General features: G+C 48.2%; 1 protein-coding gene across 2 annotated transcripts in view; it reads right to left on the bottom strand.

The window, feature by feature from the left end:
• Positions 1 to 7,697: 7,697 nt before the first annotated feature.
• The window catches only part of LYPLA1 (lysophospholipase 1), a 59,996-nt gene continuing 46,285 nt past the window's right edge, over positions 7,698 to 21,408 (bottom strand). For both annotated transcript variants that reach the window (XM_075353269.1, XM_075353270.1), the window contains exons 8-9: positions 18,194 to 18,370; positions 7,698 to 8,890 (exon numbers count right to left, since the gene is read on the bottom strand). In XM_075353269.1, coding sequence (XP_075209384.1) covers positions 8,840 to 8,890; positions 18,194 to 18,370 — 228 coding nt within the window. In that variant the 3' untranslated portion in view covers positions 7,698 to 8,839. The remainder of the gene's footprint in view (positions 8,891 to 18,193; positions 18,371 to 21,408) is intronic.

Here is a 21,408-nt window from a genome sequence, read left to right as displayed (position 1 = left end):
TGAGGTAGCCGCTTTGGAAGCGGTTCCTCCATTTGCTTTCTTGGGGCGCGCGTGAGCCCGCCAGGAATCTGAGCTTCTTTGCGTCCTCTGAGTCCCTTTGGACGAGGAGAATTGTGTCTTGCCCGAACCTCGAAAGGACTGAAACTTCTGCTGCCATCTTTTCTGCTGAGGTTTGCTTGATCCGGGCTGGGGCAAAGAAGAGTCTTTACCCTTGGACTGTTTAATGATGTCAGCCAATGGCTCGCCAAACAGTCTATCTCTAGATAAAGGCAGGCTGGTTAAACATTTTTTGGAACCAGCATCTGCTTTCCAGTCCTTTAACCACAAGGCTCTGCGCAAAACTACCGAATTGGCGGACGCCATTGAGGTGCGGCTGGTAGATTCTAGGACCGCATTGATAGCGTAAGACGCAAACGCGGACATCTGCGAGGTAAGGGACGCCACTTGCGGCACCGCTGGATGTAAGATAGCATCCACTTTTGCTAACCCTGCTGAAATAGCTTGGAGTGCCCATACGGCTGCGAATGCTGGAGCAAACGACGCGCCGATAGCTTCATAGACAGATTTTAACCAGAGGTCCATCTGTCTGTCATTGGCATCCTTAAGTGAAGCGCCATCCTCCACTGCAACTATGGATCTAGCTGCAAGTTTGGAAATCGGGGGGTCAACTTTTGGACACTGGGTCCAGCGCTTGACCACATCAGGGGGGAAAGGAAAACGTGTATCCTTAGAACGTTTAGAGAAACGCCTTTCTGGATGAGCGTCGTGTTTCTGGATTGACTCTCTGAAGTCAGAGTGATCCAAGAAAGCACTTAATTTACGCTTGGGATAGAGAAAACGAAACTTCTCCTGCTCTGCAGCTGCCTCCTCTGCAGAAGGGGCTGGGGGAGAAATATCCAACAGTCTATTGATGGCTGAGATAAGCTCGTTTACCATGGCGTCCCCATCCGGGGTATCCAGATTGAGAGGGGTTCCAGGATAAGACTCCTGATCACTCTCATCAGACGCATCACAGAGCGACTGATTGCGCTGAGACCCTGAGCAGTGTGATGACGTTGAGGGTCTTTCCCAGCGAGCCCGCTTAGGGTGGCTGGGGCTATCATCTGAGTCATAATACTCAGCCTGTGAAGCCGGGGACCCCCTTGCAGTCTGGATTAAATCCAACTGAGGGGGATTAGAGGACAGAGACCTCGCCGTGTCCATAGACTGAGCCCCAGGCATGGATTGCAAAGTTTCAAGGATTTTTGCCATAGTCACAGACATATTATCAGCAAAAACTGCAAAGTCTGTCCCTGACACCGGGGCAGGACTTACAGGCGTCTCAGCCTGGGTCACTATCTCTCCTGACTCCGGCTGGCGAAGCAGCACCGGATCTGAGCATTGCACACAATGGGGGTCCTTGGAGCCTGCTGGTAGAGCAGCCCCACATGCAGCACACGCAGTGTACACAGCCCTAGCCTTGGCAGCCTTGCGTTTTGTGGATGACATGTTGCTGCCTCCTCAGAGCGATCTGGGTATACAGCCAGGAAGCGACCTCACAGTGCAAGCAATAAGGAAATATATATATGTCCAGTGACACAGTACACTAATACACACTGAGGCACTAGAGGGGCCAGCTGAAAAGCCGCTTACCGCCCGCTTAAAAGCGGGTGTGTGATCTCCAAAGCCCCCTAGTCCAGGTCTCCCAGAGCCTTGCGTCCTTCCTCCAGCCAGACATGCATGTAATGGCTGCCGGCGTCCTGAGAGAGGAGGGGGGGCGGGCCCTGGGCGTTCCTGACTAAGAGCGGGAAGCCTGCTTCCCTCTGTGCCTAGTGAGAGGGCTGGAGCATGTAAATCAGGCTCCAGCCCTCGTCGCTGCCGTGAAACAGCGTCTCTCCCCTACCCTGATTGACAGGGTGGGGGCGGGAACGAATCGGAGCTGCCGGCGTCCTAGGCCGCAAAAGCCGGGGACTAGATTTATAAACGCCACCGCCGTAAAAGCGCGGTCGGCGTGTCCCCGGCGAACTAAAAGTCACAGCAGCGCCGCCGGTCCAGCGGGGGTCGGCGCTGCGTTCCCACAACACAGAAAAAAGTCCCCCAGTTAAACTGTAGGAACACTAGCTCTAGCGTTACGGTCCCCGGCGCACTACAACACCCAGCCAGCCCGGAGTGTGTCTGTGCCTGCCGGGGACACAGAGTACCTGTATGATGCAGGGCCTTGTCCCTGATGGTACTCCTGCTCGGCATCCACCAGGTGCTATGGGTCTGTGGATGGAGCCCGGCGTCAGAGCTTTGAGGCCGGCAGGATCCCACTTCCACAGAGCCCTACAAGGGGATGTGGAAGGAAAACAGCATGTGGGGCTCCAGCCCCTGTACCAGCAATAGGTACCTCAACCTTACAACACCATCTACGGGTGAGAAGGGAGCATGCTGGGGGCCCTATATGGGCCCTCTTTTCTTCCATCCGAAATAGTCAGCAGCTACTGCTGACTAAAATCTGTGGAGCTATGCATGGAATGTCTGACCTCCTTCGCACAAAGCTTGAAAACTGGAGTACCCGTGATACCACGGGGGGGTATAGCCAGAAGGGGAGGGGCCTTGCACTTTTTAGTGTAGTGCTTTGTGTGGCCTCCGGAGGGCAGTAGCTATACCCCAATCGTCTGGGTCTCCCAATAGAGCGCTGAAGAAAGCAGGAGAGCCTGCCACCGACCGAGGATGCTACTAGAGGAGGTCGAAGTCATGAGGAAGCCGCTTTGTTAGCGGCGCCTCCGGTGGCCTTTTAAGGACGTGACTTAGACCGCCATGCATCAGAGTTCCTTTGTTCTTTCTGAGACCTTTTGGACGAGAATTGGGACCTGCCCCGCCCTGAAAGGACCGAAACCTCGACTGCCCTCTCCTCTGTTGGGGTATGTCCTGTTTGGACTGGGGTAAGGATGTATCCTTTCCCTTGGATTGTGTGATGATTTCATCCAGACGCTCGCCAAACAGCCTGTCGCCAGAAATTGGCAAACTGGTTAAGCGCTTTTTTTTGGAAGCAAAATCTGCCTTCCATTCCCGTAGCCACAAGGTCCTGCGGAGTACCACCGAATTGGCGGCCGCGACCGCCGTACGGCTCGCAGAGTCCAGGACAGCAATAATAGCGTAAGACGCAATTGCCGAGGTCTGGGTGGTAATGGATGCCACTTGTGGCGCGGCCGTGCATGTGGCTGCTTCAATTTGCGCTTGACCTGCTGAGATAGCTTGTAGCGCCCATACGGCTGCGAATGCTGGGGCAAAAGAAGCTCCGATAGCTTCATAGATGGATTTCAACCAGAGCTCCATCTGCCTGTCAGTGGCATCCTTGAGCGAGGCCCCCTCTTCCACTGCAAGTATGGATCTAGCTGCCAGTCTGGAGATTGGAGGATCCACTTTGGGACACTGAGTCCAACCTTTAACCACGTCAGGGGGAAAAGGATAACGTGTATCCTTAAGGCGCTTAGAAAACCGCTTATCTGGACAAGCATGATGAATCTGGACTGCCTCTCTGAAATCAGAGTGGTCCAGAAACATACTCTGTGTAAGAGAAGCTGACTCCTCCGCCGGAGGAGCTGAGGGAGAAAAATCCAGCATTTGATCGATGGACGCAATAAGAACGTTCACTATGGCATCCCCGTCTGGAGTATTAAGATTGAGAGCGCCCTCAGGATCAGAATCCTGATCAGCTGTCTCCGCATCATCAACCAGAGATTCCCCCCGCTGAGACCCTGAACAATATGATGTCGAGGGAAATTCTAAGCGAGCCCACTTAGTCGGTCTGGGGCTGGGGTCTAAGTCAGAACCCTCAGTCTGGGATGTATGAGATACCCCGGGAGGACATTGTTGGTCCAACTGAGGGGGGCCAGGGAACAATGATTCAACAGAGTCCCTTTGCTGAGATACCGGCCTGGACTGCAAGGCTTCTAGTATCTTAGTCATAGTCTCAGAGAGTTTTGCAAACTCCGTCCCCATCACTAGGACAGTGTCAACAGGTGGCTCCCCCTGGGCCCCTCTTAGCAGGGGCCCTGGCTGAAAAAGTGTCACAGGGGCCGAACAATGCACACAATGAGGGTCAATGGAACCTGCCGGCAGCTGGGTCGTACAAGCGACGCAGGCAGCATAATAAGCCTGTGCTTTGGCACCCCTGCCTTTGTGGGCGCCATGCTATTGTTTTCCCTGAGTAACACACTAGGGTATATAGCCAGAATGAACTGTGCTCATACAGTGTAAAATATATACTATAAACAAATAATGTATCAATACACTACAGCACCATGGGGCTAGCACCAACAGGTGCTGCTTACCATCCGCCTAAAGCGGTTATGAGGCCACCAGAGACCGTGTCTGGGTCTCCCAGGGTTTGTCCCTCTCTGCAGCGTCGTAGGAGCTGACAGGAAATGGCTGCGGCGTCCTGACGAGAGGAGGGAGCCGTGGGCGTGGCCGAGGTGCTCACACTGTGCACAGTGAGGGGGGTGGAGTATGGAAATCATATTCCAGCCCTCAGTGCTGCTCGTTCCGTGCAGCGTCCCGCCCTTCCCCTGCCTGTCAGGGCTGAGGGCGGGAGAAAGGGAAACTAGGCCGCAAGCAAGCCGGGGACTCGAGTATACGCGTGGCCGCCGTAAAAGCGCGGCCGACGCCGAAGTCCCCGGCGAACTACAAGTCCCAGCCGCGCCGCAGTTTCCCATGGCAGCGGCGGTTAGCGCGGTAGCCCCTACATATAAACACACTCAGCGACGCTGAGTGTGTAATGGCACAGTTTAACCCGGTCTGCGCCGCGGTCCCCGGTGCACTAGCACACCCAGCAAAGCTGAGGTGTTGCCGTGCGCGGTCCCCACAGGGATACAGAGTACCTTCATGTAGCAGGGCCATGTCCCTGAACTGTACCCGGCTCCTATCCAGCAGGCTCCACAGGAGTTGTGGATGAAGCACGGTCTCAGTGCCTGGAGACCGATAGGATCCCACTTCACCCAGAGCCCTGAGGGGGATGGGGAAGGAAAGCAGCATGTGGGCTCCAGCCTCCGTACCCGCAATGGATACCTCAACCTTAACAACACCGCCGACAAGAGTGGGGTGAGAAGGGAGCATGCTGGGGGCCCTATATGGGCCCACTTTTCTTCCAACCGACATAGTCAGCAGCTGCTGCTGACTAATCTGTGGAGCTGTGCTGTGCGTGTCTGACCTCCTTCGCACAAAGCAAAAAACTGAGGAGCCCGTGGGAGCACAGGGGGTGTATAGGCAGAAGGGGAGGGGCTTAACACTTTTGAGTGTAATACTTTGTGCGGCCTCCGGAGGCATAGCCTATACACCCCAATTGTCTGGGTCTCCCAATAGAGCGACAAAGAAAGGAACATTTTTATTTTTATCAATGTGCTGGATTTTGGTCCGTGCGTCCATCATTAGCATCAGGTTTTGTGGAATGAGTAAAAAAAACAAAACAAAACAAAAAAACAAGCTCCTCCTTCCCAGTAAAAAAACTGACATTCGAGATGGAAAAATACATGGATATGTGAACAGCAAATAATGTAATGATTTTATCTTATATTATATGGATAGAACACATGGAAAATAGACCAACCACACAGCAAAGCATTGGCAGTGCGCTTATATTAATGATACTGGTAAGTATTAATGATAATATGTAAGTGATATAGTGTAGGAGTATAAAAAAACAAACAAAAACTGATCGCCATCTTCCCCAGTCTCCAGCATATCTCCAGTCCTATTTTGGATCACGCGAGTGCTGCTGTTGTGTAAGATGGTGCAATGTCCACCATTTTAAGCCCATGGGGACTCAGAGTGAGGCTGTATAGACTAAAGCGGGCTTTACACGCTAAAACAAATCTAACGATGTATCGGCGGGGTCACGTCGTAAGTGACGCACATCCGGCATCGTTAGTGTTGTTGTAGCGTGTGACAGCTACATGCGATTGAACGTAAAACCGTTCATCGCATACACATCGTTCATTTCCTTAAAATTGCACGTCAGGTTGTTCAATGTTCCCGAGGTACCACACATCGCAGTGTGTGACAACCCGGGAACGATAAACAGATCTTACCTGCGTCCCACGGCTCCCGCCGGCAATGAGGAAGGAAGGAGGTGGGCGGGATGTTTATGTCCCGCTCATCTCCGCCCCTCCGCTTTTATTGGCCGGCTGCGCGTGACGTCGCTGTGACGCCGAACGTCCCTCCCACTCCAGGAAGTGGATGTTCGCCGCCCACATCGAGAACGTATGGAAGGGTAAGTACGTGTGACGGGAAATAGTTTGAGCGACACGGTCAACAAATTGAACATGCCGCACATATGATGGGGGCGGGTCACATCGCGTACGATATCATATGTGATATCGTAAGGTGTAAAGCAGCCTTTAATTTGTGGAAGTGACTAGTCCACACAAACCCTTGTGTGATCCAAAAATCTGGTTTAAGATCACATGAATCATAAGTCATGTCAAAATTGGAAACCGGGTAAGAAGATGGTTGGTAAGTATTCTAATGCCCCTACCCTACATCACATACATATTTACAGGGTATAAAGGAATAACATTTGTTTTGCTCAGGGTGCTTCTTAAAGAATACACAGCCTTTTTAATGTATTACTCCATCAGCAGAAATGGCTGAAGCATTCTAGTACATGAAAGGCAGTGGGTCTCTATTCCATTTCCATTACCCCATATGCTGTGTAACCTTATCACAGAGGTACGCAGAGATCTGTACTCCACCCAAAAGCAGCAAAGCCTCAGAGATCACGCTATCAGTTTCTGCAGCCAGTCAGTGAGCTCAGTGCTTCAACCTTTTTAGACTCAGCGACTGGTTGCAGCGCTGTTTACGTGATGTCAGTGCTGAAGACGTGAACAGATACAATGGCAGTGGTTGAAGATCAACGCTGGACCCAAGGAGGGAGAGTAAAGCTCAGTTTGCTATTTTTACTTTTAAGCACATTGCACCTAGGGATGGAATTTTGGACCCTTCATTTTATTGTTAAAGGTGTTTTCTGTCTTTGTAATGAGAAGACATGCTGGGTCGTACAGCGCAGACATGCTCACTGCAGCTGCTCTCCATTCTAATAGAGGACAGGCCAGAATGGGAGGCTCCCCTATTTCAGTATAATTCCTGAATGGGGCATTTATTGGGTTCATAGACCAGACTAACCCAGTTTACAGTTTTGGGTTTTTTTAACTGTGGAAAAGGCAATAAAGCTAAATGTATGCCCTTAGCCAAATGAATATGCCAGAAGAAGCTCCAAGAGTGTACTTTAATGCTCTTATAGGCCTCATTCAACAGACAGAGGCCAAAAGTGTGTCCGACCACGTCTAGTTGGTATGTGTCTGGTAAATGTTTATGTAAGTGTGGCTGTGGCCAGTATCCATAGAGTAAATACCATCTGTGTGCCATACCAGCCTATACCAAGCTTTTTGTGGTTCCTAGGAGACCATAGCAAAAGTGAAGTAAACTGAACTAATCCAACCTCACATACTGTAAAGCCTATACAGACAATTGTAATGGTGTTTAAGACATGAGGCAAAAGTGGACCTCCAACATCTTGTGGGAGAACAGCCAAGATCTCCTGAACAGAACAGCACTAAGCACTAGATCATCATTGTCCTCCCCAGTCCTGCGCCTCATACCTCAGCTATGGCTTCGCTTTTACAGGACACGTATGAAGCCAGTAGACGTCAGACAGATGAAAGTGCTGCGTCAGAAACTAACAGCTATGTGTAACTTTATTCTAGAAAAAATAAAAGCCAAATAAAAAGTGCTGTACTGTCAATCAACAGACTAACATGGGAACAATTAGTGGCCTATGCTGTGTGCAGGCAGAGATGGCGACATTAGTGACACTACTTATATAGCCCTTACACTGCTATAAATAATATAGCAATCAGTCATACATCTTCTATCCACTGCATCTTCTAGGGGATTTTTTTTTTCTTTTCTTTTTCCAAATCAAAACCTCTTAAATGGAAGCAGTCAGTAGTTCTTACTCTGAAAAACGTCCGGAAGTGCTTAATAAGTGACAAGGAAGTCATATTAAACATACCTTTGTGGGTGGACTCCTTTATTTAATATTTATTTTTTTTTTACCTAAAATACATGTATTTTAGTTTAAAAATAATATTCACAATCAGGTTTCCTTAGTTTTTGCCTTCTCTAGCCTCTGCATTGCACGGTCTATTGCTAGCTGCAGCAGGAGTTAACTGAGAATCCATTAGAAAGCTCTTGTTGACATGAGCGTTTGTAAGGGTATGTGCACCCGTAGCAGATTTGTGTGCGCGGGGGGTTCCTGAACTGTACCCCTGCGATCGCTGCTGGATCTCCGGCTGATGTTACAGCTGGAAACCGGTTGTCACTGCCGGGACTGGTGCCCGCACCGCTCCCGTCAGTTTAACCGCTTGAATACAGCAATCAATGCGATCGCAGCATTCAGGAGGCAGGGAGAGAATTCGCTTACCTCTCCCTGGTGATGGAATCCCTGTAATACGATCACAGGGACCCGAGAGCTGACACAGTAACCCTGGGTTGTCTCCATGACGACCCCGGGTTACTGAGCTATGTAAATACCTGGGCATTGCAGCTCGAGACAGATTAAAAATTGTTTTCACCGTCATGTTCCCACAAAAGGACATCTACAGGTCTAAACTGGTTTCCCTATGACCTATGAAGCACTTTCAGCAGTTTTTTGGAGGTAAAAACTGCTGACAGATCCCCTTTAATGATTTGGTTGCTTCTGCTGACCCCACTGTGACTGTGCAGCTTCTGAAAAATTATTAATTTTTTTTTACTTTTGACATTAAAAAGAACATAGTGACTTCTGCTGGTGAGTTATTCCAGAAGGCATCATTCTCAGTTAACAGGGAGGTAGCTGCTTCTCAATGAATTGCTTGATGTCTGTCATTTCCTAATGACAAAAAAACAAAAGCAATATAAGTATTAGCACAAAATGTTACAAAAGGTATAAGGTAGGGAATAACTTTCATGAAATGAAAAAATTGAAAAAAAAAAAACAAATAAAATACTTTAACGTTCCGAAAGATTTGGAATGAAATAGGAACTTGCGGTTATACAGCGCTGCTCTCTAACATTTGGTAGGTGAGTGATTACGACGACCTTACATCTGTACTTACATGCAGGAACTGTAAGGCTATGTGCGCACGTTGCGTAGTGTCCATGCTGAAAAATCTGCAGCAAATTGGCTGTGCATGTGCGCTTCAAATCACTGCAGAAACACTGCGTAATGGATGCAGTGTGTCTGCAGAATAAATGCCGAATTCATGTGCTCTGGATGCTGCCTCTCCCATAGACAGAGTGGGAGCAGCATCCAAAGCACACAAAATAAGTGACATGTTACTTTTTTGAGCGCAGCGATTTGGATAAAAATTTCAGCATCCAAATCGCTGCGCTCTCAAACACAACGTGTAGATGGATTATGCACAATCTTCATAGATTGTGCTGGGGACGCAGAAGGCACGCGTTATTGCTGCAGTGAATACAAAGCGTAAAGGCATGAAATTAATCAACGTGAGCACATAGCCTAAGACTGACTGAAAAGCATTTGTCCAGTAGGGATTAATTAAAGGGAAACCGTCATCAGATTTGGCCTCTATAAGCTGCAGTCACCAGCAGTGAGCCCTTAAATACAGCATTCCAGAATACTGTATATAAGAATACTGTATATAAGAGCCCAGGCCACTCTGTAGAACATAAAAATGACCTATTAATGGGTGTCACTGCTCTCCAGTCACGTACCTCTTCTCTGCATCGGTCGCCGTCCTCCTTCAACCCAGCCCCGTCTGGATGACTTGTCCTACATAATCCACACAGGCCGGCCTTGTGTTACTGCACAGACGCACTTTAATCTGCCCTGCTGAGGGCAGATCAAAGTATTGTAGTGCGCATGCGAGGGCAGTCTTTAACCTTTCCTCACACCTGTGCATTACAGTACTTTGATCTGCCCTCAGCATGGCAGATTAAAGTGCGTCTGTGCAGGAACACAATGCTGGCCTGTGTGGATGATGATGTCATCCACACTGGGCTGGCTAGAAAGATGACAGCGACCGCCACAGAGAGGAGGCACCGGACCAAAGAGCAGCAACACCCATCGGGGCCGGACTGGTGGGGTTTTTTTTTTGTTATATAGAGCGGCTTGGGCTCTTATATACAGTATCCTGGGATGCTGTATACAGGGGGCTGCTGATAAGTCTTTGGTTTTTTGATCTTTTTTTGCTTCTATGGTAATGAATGTTACATCACATGAAAGCCTTATGTGTCTAATATAGGTTTTCAAAGAAGGGAATTTTGTTTACTTACCGTAAATTCCTTTTCTTCTAGCTCCAATTGGGAGACCCAGACAATTGGGTGTATAGCTTCTGCCTCCGGAGGCCACACAAAGTATTACACTTAAAAGTGTAAAGCCCCTCCCCTTCTGCCTATACACCCCCCGTGCATCACGGGTTCCTCAGTTTTAGTGCAAAAGCAAGAAGGAGGAAAGCTAATAAATTGGTTTAAAGTAACTTCAATCCGAAGAAATTTCGGAGAACTGAAACCATTCAACATGAACGACATGTGTACACGAAAAAACAACAGCCCGAAGGGAACAGGGCGGGTGCTGGGTCTCCCAATTGGAGCTAGAAGAAAAGGAATTTACGGTAAGTAAACAAAATTCCCTTCTTTGTCGCTCCATTGGGAGACCCAGACAATTGGGACGTCCAAAAGCTGTCCCTGGGTGGGTAAAATAATACCTCGTAATAGAGCCGTAAAAACGGCCCGTTTCTACAGGTGGACAACCGCCGCCTGAAGGACTCGTCTACCTAGGCTGGCATCCGCCGAAGCATAGGTATGCACCCGATAGTGTTTGGTGAAAGTGTGCGGGCTCGACCAGGTAGCCGCCTGGCACACCTGCCTGATTGAGATGAAAGGTGGATACCACCTTAGGAAGAAATTCCGGAACCGGGCGCAGCACCACCTTGTCCTGGTGAAACACCAGGAAAGGAGCCTTGCATGACAACGCTGCTAGCTCAGACACTCTCCAAAGTGATGTGACTGCTACTAGGAAGACCACCTTCTGCGAAAGGCGAGAAAGAGAAATATCCTTCAAAGGCTCGAAAGGTGGCTTCTGAAGGGCCCTCAGAACCCTGTTCAGATCTCAGGGTTCTAACGGCCGCCTGTAAGGAGGGACAATGTGACAAACCTCCTGCAGGAACGTGCGTACCTGAGAAAGCCTGGCAAGACGCTTCTGAAAGAACACAGAAGGCGCTGAGACTTGTCCCTTAAGGGAGCCGAGCGACAAACCTTTTTCCAATCCTGATTGAAGAAAGGAAAGAAAAGTGGGCAAGGCAAATGGCCAGGGAGAAAACCCCCGATCAGAGTACCAAGATAAGAATATCTTCCACGTCCTGTGGTAGATCTTGGCAGACGTTGGTTTCCTGGCCTGTCTCATAGTGGCAATGACCTCTTGAGAAAACCCTGGAGACGCTAGGATCCAGGACTCAATGGCCACACAGTCAGGTTGAGGGCCGCAGAATTCAGATGGAAAAACGGCCCTTGAGACCGCAAGTCTGGTCGGTCTGGTAGTGCCCACGGTTGGCCCACCGTGAGATGCCACAGATCCGGGTACCACGACCTCCTCGGCCAGTCTGGAGCGACGAGAATGGCGCGGCGGCAGTCTGACCTGATCTTGCGTAACACTCTGGACAACAGTGCCAGAGGTGGAAACACATAAGGGAGTTGAAACTGCGACCAATCTTGAACTAAGGCGTCTGCCGCCAGAGCTCTGTGATCGTGAGATCGTGCCATGAATGCCGTGACCTTGTTGTTATGCCGGGACGCCATTAGGTCGACGTCCGGCATCCCCCAGCAGCAACAGATCTCCTGAAACACGTCCGGGTGAAGGGACCATTCCCCTGCGTCCATGTCCTGGCGACTGAGAAAATCTGCTTCCCAGTTTTCTACGCCCGGGATGTGAACTGCGGATATGGTGGAGGCCGTGGCTTCCACCCACATCAAAAACCACCGGACTTCCTGGAAGGCTTGCCGACTGCGTGTTCCGCCTTGGTGGTTGATGTGAGCCACCGCTGTGGAGTTGTCCGACTGAATTCGGTTCTGCTTGCCTTCCAGCCACTGCTGGAACGCTTTTAGGGCAAGATACACTGCCCTGATCTCCAGCACATTGATCTGAAGGGAGGACTCTTGCTGAGTCCACGTACCCTGAGCCCTGTGGTGGAGAAAGACTGCTCCCCACCCTGACAGACTCGCGTCCGTCGTGACCACCTCCCAGGATGGGAGTAGGAAGGATTTCCCCTTTGACAATGAAGAGGGAAGAAGCCAGCACCGAAGGGAAGCTTTGGCTGCCTGAGAGAGGGAGACGTTCCTGTCGAGGGACGTCGACTTCCTGTCCCATTTGCGTAGGATGTCCCATTGAAGAGGACGCAGGTGAAACTGCGCGAAAGGGACTGCCTCCATTGCTGCCCCCATCTTCCCTAGGAAGTGCATGAGGCGCCTCAAGGGGAGTGACTGACCTTGAAGGAGAGATTGCAACCCTGTCTGCAGTGACCGCTGTTTGTTCAGCGGAAGCATCACCATCGCTGAGAGGGTATGAAACTCCATGGACAGCATTAATAGCGTAGGACGCAAATGCCGACGTCTGAGAGGTTAGGAACGCCACTTGCGGCGCAGACGTACGTGTGACTGCGTCAATTTGCGCTTGACCCGCTGAGATAGCTTGGAGTGCCCATACGGCTGCGACTGCTGGAGCAAAAGACGCGCCGATAGCTTCATAGATGGATTTCAACCAGAGCTCCATCTGTCTGTCAGTGGCATCGTTGAGTGAAGCCCCATCTTCCACTGCAACTATGGATCTAGCCGCCAGTCTGGAGATTGGAGGATCCACCTTGGGACCCTGAGCCCAGCCCTTGACCACGTCAGGGGGGAAGGGATAACGTGTATCCTTAAGGCGCTTAGAAAACACTTATCTGGACAAGCTCGGTGTTTCTGGACTGCCTCTCTGAAGGCAGAGTGGTCCAGAAACATACTCGTTGTACGCTTGGGAAACCTGAAGCGGAATTTCTCCTGCTGAGAAGCCGACTCCTCCACTGGAGGAGCTGAGGGAGAAATATCCACCATTTGAATGATGGACGCGATAAGATCATACACTATGGCGTCCCCATCAGGAGTCTCACGGTTGAGAGCGGCCTCAGGATCAGAATCCTGATCAGCTACCTCCGCTTCATCATACAGAGAGTCCTCCCGCTGAGACCCTGAACAATGTGATGATGTCGAGGGAATTTCCCAGCGAGCTCGCTTAGGCGGTCCGGGGCTGCGGTCCGTGTCAGAGACCTCACCCTGGGATCTATGAGACACCCCGGGAGCACATTGTTGTTCCAATTGAGGGGGACCAGGGTGCAATGATTCAACAGTGCCCATGGTCTGAGATACCGGTCTGGACTGCAAGGCTTCTAGTATCTTAGCCATAGTCTCAGAAAGTCTATCAGTAAAAACTGCAAACTCCGTCCCCGTCACCTGGACAGTGTTAGCAGGTGGTTCCCCCTGGGCCACCCTTAGCAGAGGCTCCGGCTGAGAAAGTGCCACAGGGGCCGAGCATTGCACACAATGAGGGTCAGTGGAACCTGCCGGTAGTATAGCCGTACATGCGGCGCAGGCAGCATAGTAAGCCTGTGCTTTGGCACCCTTGCTTTATGTGGACGACATGCTGTTGTCTCCTCTGAGCAATCCAGGAGGGTATATAGCCAAAAATCAACCGTGCACCATACAGTGTAAAGTATAGCCTATAAGCATATAATCTATATGTACACTTCTGCACTAGTGGGGCCAGCACCTCAGGTGCTGCTTACCGCCCGCTCAAAGCGGTTGTGTTGATCACCAGAATCACTGCCTGGGTCTCCCAGCGCTTGTCTCCCCTCTCCAGCGTCAGACGAGCTGACAGGAATGGCTGCCGGCGTCCTGAGGAGAGGAGGGGGCCGTGGGCGTGCCCTAGAAAGTGCGGGAATCCGGTGCCCCACTGTGCACAGTGAGGGGGGTGGAGTATGCAAAGCACGTTCCAGCCCTCAGCGCTGACGTCCTGTACAGCGTCTCGCCCTTCCCCTGACTGGCAGGCCTGGGGGCGGGAAAAGAGTGAGACTAGGCCGCAAAAGCCGGGGACTAAAGTTATAAGCGCGGCCGGCGTATAAGCGCGGTCGGCGCGGTAGTCCCCGGCGTACTAACACTCCCAGGCGCGCTGCAGTGTGAAATGGCAGCGCGCGGTCAGCGCGCGGTCAGCGCGGTAGTCCCCAGTAAACTAACACACCCAGCCACGCTGCAGTGTGTGATGGCACAAGCGCGGTCAGCGCTGCGGTCCCCGGCGCACTAACACACCCAGCAATGCTGGAGTGTTTCTGTGCGCGGTCCCCACGGGGACACAGTACCTCAAAGTAGCAGGGCCTTGTCCCTGACGATACTCGGCTCCTTGTCCAGCAGAGTCCCCAGGGGCTGTGGATGGAGCACGGTCTCAGTGCCTGGAGACCGATTAGGATCCCACTTCACCCAGAGCCCATCAAGGGATGGGGAAGGAAAACAGCATGTGGGCTCCAGCCTCCGTACCCGCAATGGATACCTCAACCTTAACAACACCGCCGACAAGAGTGGGGTGAGAAGGGAGCATGCTGGGGGCCCTGTTATGGGCCCTCTTTTCTTCCATCCGACATAGTCAGCAGCTGCTGCTGACTAAGCTGTGGAGCTATGCGTGGATGTCTGCCTCCTTCGCACAAAGCATGAAAACTGAGGAACCCGTGATGCACGGGGGGTGTATAGGCAGAGGGGAGGGCTTTACACTTTTAAGTGTAATACTTTGTGTGGCCTCCGGAGGCAGAAGCTATACACCCAATTGTCTGGGTCTCCCAATGGAGCGACAAAGAAATTTTGTATTTGTTGCTTATGGCAACAGTGTTCTACACACGCGGGAAAACAAAATGGCAGAGTCTAATGCGATATTCACAGTAACTGGGAGCAGAGGAGTGATAAAATTCTTGTTTCTGCAAGGAAAGTCCGCAAAGGATATTCATGGTGATATGTCGCAGACATTGGGGGATCAGTGCCCTTCAAATTCCACATTTAAGAACTAGGTTGCCAAATTTAAAACGGGCCACTTCAGCACCAATGATGAGGAACGTCCTGGACGCCCGAGAGTGGTTGCTGTTCCGGAGATCGTTGATGCTGTGCATAACCTCATACTGGAGAATCGACGGATTTCAGCTAAAGCAATTACAGACATCATGGGGATTGCCTTTGAACATGTTTGTGTCATTATCCATGAACATTTGGACATGAGGAAGCTATCTGCAAAGTGGGTCCCCATATGTTTGACAACAGATCAGATAAGCACGCGAGTGAAAACGTCCCGGTCCATTTGTCAGCGTTTCCAGACTGATAAGAACTTCATGGATCGACTGGTCACTATGGATGAGACCTGGATTTATTTGTATGAAAGGAGTACTCAAAAGAGTGGAGGCACAGTGGTTCTCCTCGTCCAAAGAAGTTCAGGGTGCAAAAACCAGCCACTAAGATGAAAGGCATCTGTGTTGTGGGATAAGGAGGGCGTGCTGCTAGTGGACTACCTACAACAGGGTTTTACTATCAATGCAAGGTATTACATTGAACTTTTGGACCAATTGAAGGCATCTCTGAAGGCCAAAAGGCGCTGCAAGCTGTCCAAAGGAATCTTGTTCCTGCAAGACAACGCCTCCGCTCACACTGCACAAGCGACAACGGCAAAACTGGCAGAGCTGGGCTTCCAGCTGGTTGACCACCCACCCTATTCACCAGATCTAGTTCCCTCCAACTATCATTGGTTTCCAAAGACGAAGAAACACCTCAAGGGCACCAAATTTCACACCATTTCTGATGCCATGACTGCTACGGATGCTTGGTTTCAGGCACATCCGAAATCCTTCTTTTTGCTAGGCCTACAGAACTTGGAATACCGATGTAAGAAGTGTGTTGACATCAGTGGAGAGTATGTGGAATAAATGTAAAGTTTCATCATCCTCTCTCGTTTCTTTCTGGGTAAAGCCAAAGACTTATCAGCAGTCTCTCTGGTGACCACAGCTGGTGGTGGCCACAGATCTTCTGACAGATTCCCTTTAAAGTTTTATTAAAAATGTTGCGTCCTGATAAAGGGGTATTCCCATCTACAAGATTATATCCCAATATGTAGTGGATGTATCCATAATAATTTTAGCAAATACCTCCAGTTAGTAATGTAATTAGTATAGTTCTACTGATATAGCCATGCCTCTTACCTCATGTGCAGGGCATTATAGTAGCTTATGTATCCATGGTTACGACCACTCAGTGAGTTCAATCATGGTCGTGGTCGCAACCATGGAGACCCAAGCTACTGCCACGCCTCGCACATGAGGTAAGAGAAACAAGTAGTCAGGAGAACTACTACATTTCCAATTGGAGGGATTTGCTAACATTCATATTATACAGTGAATTTAAAATCCAACCCAAGTGATTTTTTTTTAAATTTGCCCCTTTGTTAGGTAGCATGATGACGTGTCAACAAGGTAGTAACATACTCAGTCACCATCTTGCCATGCTGCGGCCGTTTGCAGAACCAGGTGACTATTTGCCACCTGCCGAATCCTCAGTAGTCGCTGTGTAGTGCGGAGGTCAGACACCTTTTGAAATTTCTTAATTCAAGTCTATGAGACTAAGCATGAGGCCAGAGAGACTCGCTCCAACAAACAGCCTTAGGCTGGAGTCATACTTGCATGTGACTGCCCGGGCAGTGAGATCCGATACTCACACGAGTCACACTCAAGTGTGGCTCCAGCCTTACATTGAGAGAGACCATCTGTCCAGAGATTATAACCCTAATGTGTCCTCCTCTAGGTTGATTTGATTTAGGACCTTGGATTTGGTGACAAACCAGCTTACATCCTACTGGAAAGGGAAGAGGGGGGGGGGCTGGTAAAATGTGAGATTCTCATTCTATCAAAAATTGGAATTTTTCACAGCGCCTACTTTTTTTTTTTTAAAGCGTAACCGATAAAAAAAAGTAACCAAGACTATTGATATTCACCTCACCTTTTTCCAAAAAAGGGATTTAAAGCGCAACTCCGACATTTTATAAAAAAAATGTATTTATTTTTTATTGTACTGCTGGAGTGATGATTCTAATCTAAGTTCCCTGCCCCGTGTCTTATACTTACCCTCTACCGTCTTCACTTGCCATTGTCGCCGCTCAGGTAGGTCTCTGGGTATTTCAGACCGGCCATATCTCTCCACTGTTTCATGGAGCAACGCTGGAGGCTACTCTTCCACACAAGTCTACGAGAGCCTCCTTCTGGCTCTGATTGACTTGCAATGATTGCATATGACGTAACTTCCGATTTCCTGTCAGTCAGACATTGCAGTCACAAGATAGCGCCGCGGGACCACGAAAAAAGGTGAAGGCTGAGTATAAGACCGGGGGCATGGACCTTAGGCTAAGTTCCCATTTCCGATTTTTTGCATCAGTCACATGCGTCGCTTGACGCATGTGACTGATGCGCTGTACAACAGATAACAAAGGACAGAATTCTTTGTCAGACTCCGTTGTGTGCGGGGGGCGGAGCGCGAGGGGGCAGAGTTCGGGGAGGGTGGAGCCGAGCGGGGCCGTGGCACTTTGGACGTCAGTGCCGCGGGGACTGCAGGGCTGAGGACAAGTGAGTGTGTGTGTGTGTGTGCTCTGAGTGCGGGAGGGGGCGGAGATGAGCGGGGAAGTGTCAGTCTCCCTGCACAGCCAGGGTAAATATCAGGTATAAGCCAAGCACTTTTTGCTTGGTTACCCGATGTGTATTACCTGGTTACGTGTGCAGGGAGCCAGAGAGCATGCGCAGCAAAATCCTACCGATTGCGCTGCTCAAAAAACGTTACAGGCTGCGTTGCTCCCGCCCAGCGGTCAGTTAAAAAACGAGTGACCGTGACGCAGCGGATGCAACGCAGCATCATCAGTCACAATCCGTCACTAATAGAAGTCTATGGGGAAAAACTGGATTTCTGCAAAATATTTTGCAGGATACCGTAATTCCTCAAGGCGATGGATTGTGACTGATGCAAAACAACGGAAGTGTGAACCTAGCCTTAGATGAAAAGCAACACTTTAGTGCTGATAAAAACACTGGATTGGGGCTTTAAAATAAAAAATATAAATAATATCGTTCACCTGATTACACGAGCTGTGGGCCAACCCTGGGTAAGTCTTGAAATTGATATTTGCTGGGTTCATTATAGATTTCAGTTTCTCTGAAGTCATAGCACCAAACATAAGAGGAACTAGTGGATCACTTTCCCCGTGGCATTGGAGGACAGACACTTCTTTGTTGGCAGTATTAGCAGCAGCCTGGCAAGTAAACAGAGGACAAAAGCATTACCGCACAGAAGACAACACGTCACACTAATAGGAAGCTTATTTAAAGCCATCTTTTGCAATGCAAAAAATAAATGACAGAAAAGGGAAGTAGTTGGGGTGGGGGGGGGGGGATCTGCAAATTCAGGCTATATATTTATTTAAGGATCAAAGGGAACAATAACAACAAAGTCCAAGTGAATGAATCTGCTAAAATATAATAAAGGATCCTAGTGCCAGACTTTACTGACTGTTTGCTAGAAGCTTGAGAAACCATCATTTTTATTTATTTTATTTTATTTTTTTTATTTCTTGCATGAGATAAATTAATAACCTAGAGATAATGAAAGAGAACCCACGGATCAAAGCAGGTGAAAATCGGATCCAGCACACCAGTATAAACTGGGTGATTTAGAATAAAAATAGATGTGTGACTTCTAGAAATTATAGCTATATACAGTATCTAACAACTTCAGGATGCTTCCAATATGCAGTTTTGCATTATTGTTCTTTTCTTTCTCCACTTTCAAAGGCCATAACATTTTTATTTTTCTGTCAACATGGCCATCTTTGGAGCCCCAAGATGGCAGCCATGGTGGGGCTTTAACTCCTTCTCAACCTTGAGATTTTTTATCTAGTTTTGCTTTTTCCTCTCCTTATTCCAAGAGCCGTAACATTTTTATTTCTTTTTCCCATAGCCTTACGAAGGCTTGTTTTTGCAAGATCTCACTGTTTAAGATCAGAAGCTGTGAGAGGCTTTATTTTTTGTGTCCTGAGCTGACGTTTTTCCAATACTATTTTGGGGTAGATGTGGTGTCTTGATCGCTTCTTATTAAATTATTGTGGAAACCGGTTGGGGGGGGGGGGGAGGGTCTTGGGACCCACGAAAAAAAAAAAAAATTCTGGCACGGTGATTTTTTTTCTTTGTTGAGCTGTTTACTAATTATATTAATTTGTTTTATATTTTGATATATAGGACTTGTACAAAACGCAGTGATTCCATATGTGTGTATTTTATTTTGTTTGTTTTATATGTAATGGGCCAAAAAAGTAAAAAAAAAAAAAAGGGGAGATTTAAACTTGTGATTTTTTTATTTTGTTAACATTCCCCCATCACTTTTTACAGTGTGTGTAAAATAAATAAATAAATTATATATATATATATATATATATATATATATATATATATATATATATATATATATATATATATATATATATATATATATATATATATATATATATATATATATATATATATATATATATATATATATATATATATATATATATATATATATATATATATATATATGAAGGGAATTTTGTTTACTTACCGTAAATTCCTTTTCTTCTAGCTCCTATTGGGAGACCCAGACAATTGGGTGTATAGCTTCTGCCTCCGGAGGCCACACAAAGTATTACACTTTAAAAAGTGTAACCCCTCCCCTCTGCCTATACACCCTCCCGTGGATCACGGGCTCCTCAGTTTTGGTGCAAAAGCAGGAAGGAGAAAACTTATGAATTGGTCTAGGGTAAATTCAATCCGAAGGATGTTCGGAGAACTGAACCATGAACCAAAAGAACAATTCAACATGAACAACATGTGTACACAAAAGAACAACAACAGCCCGAAGGGAACAGGGGCGGGTGCTGGGTCTCCCAATAGGAGCTAGAAGAAAAGGAATTTACGGTAAGTAAACAAAATTCCCTTCTTTGTCGCTCCATTGGGAGACCCAGACAATTGGGACGTCCAAGAGCAGTCCCTGGGTGGGTAAAAGAATACCTCAATAAAAAGCCGAAACGGCCCTCCTCTTACAGGTGGGCAACCGCCGCCCGAAGGACTCGCTTACCTAGACTGGCGTCTGCCGAAGCATAGGTATGCACTTGATAGTGTTTCGTGAAAGTGTGCAGACTAGACCAGGTAGCTGCCTGACACACCTGCTGAGCTGTAGCCCGGTGCCGCAATGCCCAGGACGCACCCACGGCTCTGGTAGAATGGGCTTTCAGCCCTGAAGGAAGCGGAAGCCCAGAAGAACGGTAGGCTTCGAGAATCGGTTCCTTGATCCACCGAGCCAAGGTTGACTTGGAAGCCTGCGCACAAAGCATAAAACTGAGGAGCCCGTGATCCACGGGAGGGTGTATAAGCAGAGGGGAGGGGTTACACTTTTTAAAGTGTAATACTTTGTGTGGCCTCCGGAGGCAGAAGCTATACACCCAATTGTCTGGGTCTCCCAATGGAGCGACAAAGAAATATTATATTATATTATATTATATTATATTATATTATATTATATTATATTATATTATATTATATTATATTATATTATATTATATTATATTATATTATATTATATTATATTATATTATATTATATATATATATATATATATATATATATATATATATATATATATATATATATATATATATATATATATATATATATATATATATATATATATATATATATATATATATATATATATATATTATATATATATATATTATATATATATATATATATATATATATAATAGAGCAGAGCATCAGCACTGTTCTGTGCAGCTGAAGTCACCATCTCCTATGGATGCCTGCTTGCAGCTGAGATGCAAGGAGAGATCGTCATGACAGACACAGGGGTCATCAATTGACTGATATATGGCGGACGTCCTGCTCCAATAGGACTGTGGAATGTAGAGCTTCCCATCGGCACATGATAGATGCCGCTGTCAGAGATTGACAGCGGCATTTAACAGGTTAATAGCCGTGGACAGAGTGCCGCTCTACCTGTGGCTCTTAAGGTGGCTTTACACACTGCAACATCGCAAACGACATCGCTGTAACGTCACCGGTTTTGTGACGTAATAGCGACCTCCCCAACGACATTGCAGTGTGTGACACGCATCAGCGACCTGGCCCCTGCTGTGAAGTTGCTGATCGCTACAAATGGTTCAGGACCATTCTTTGGTCCTTTGTTTCCCGCTGTGCAGCATGATCGCTAGAAAGTCTCAGTGTGTAAAGGGGACTTA

The sequence above is a fragment of the Anomaloglossus baeobatrachus genome, chromosome 6 (assembly GCF_048569485.1).
Source record: "Anomaloglossus baeobatrachus isolate aAnoBae1 chromosome 6, aAnoBae1.hap1, whole genome shotgun sequence".
Taxonomy (NCBI): domain Eukaryota; kingdom Metazoa; phylum Chordata; class Amphibia; order Anura; family Aromobatidae; genus Anomaloglossus; species Anomaloglossus baeobatrachus.
Note: the sequence above shows the minus strand (reverse complement) of the source record. Positions and strands in the feature narration are given on the sequence as shown.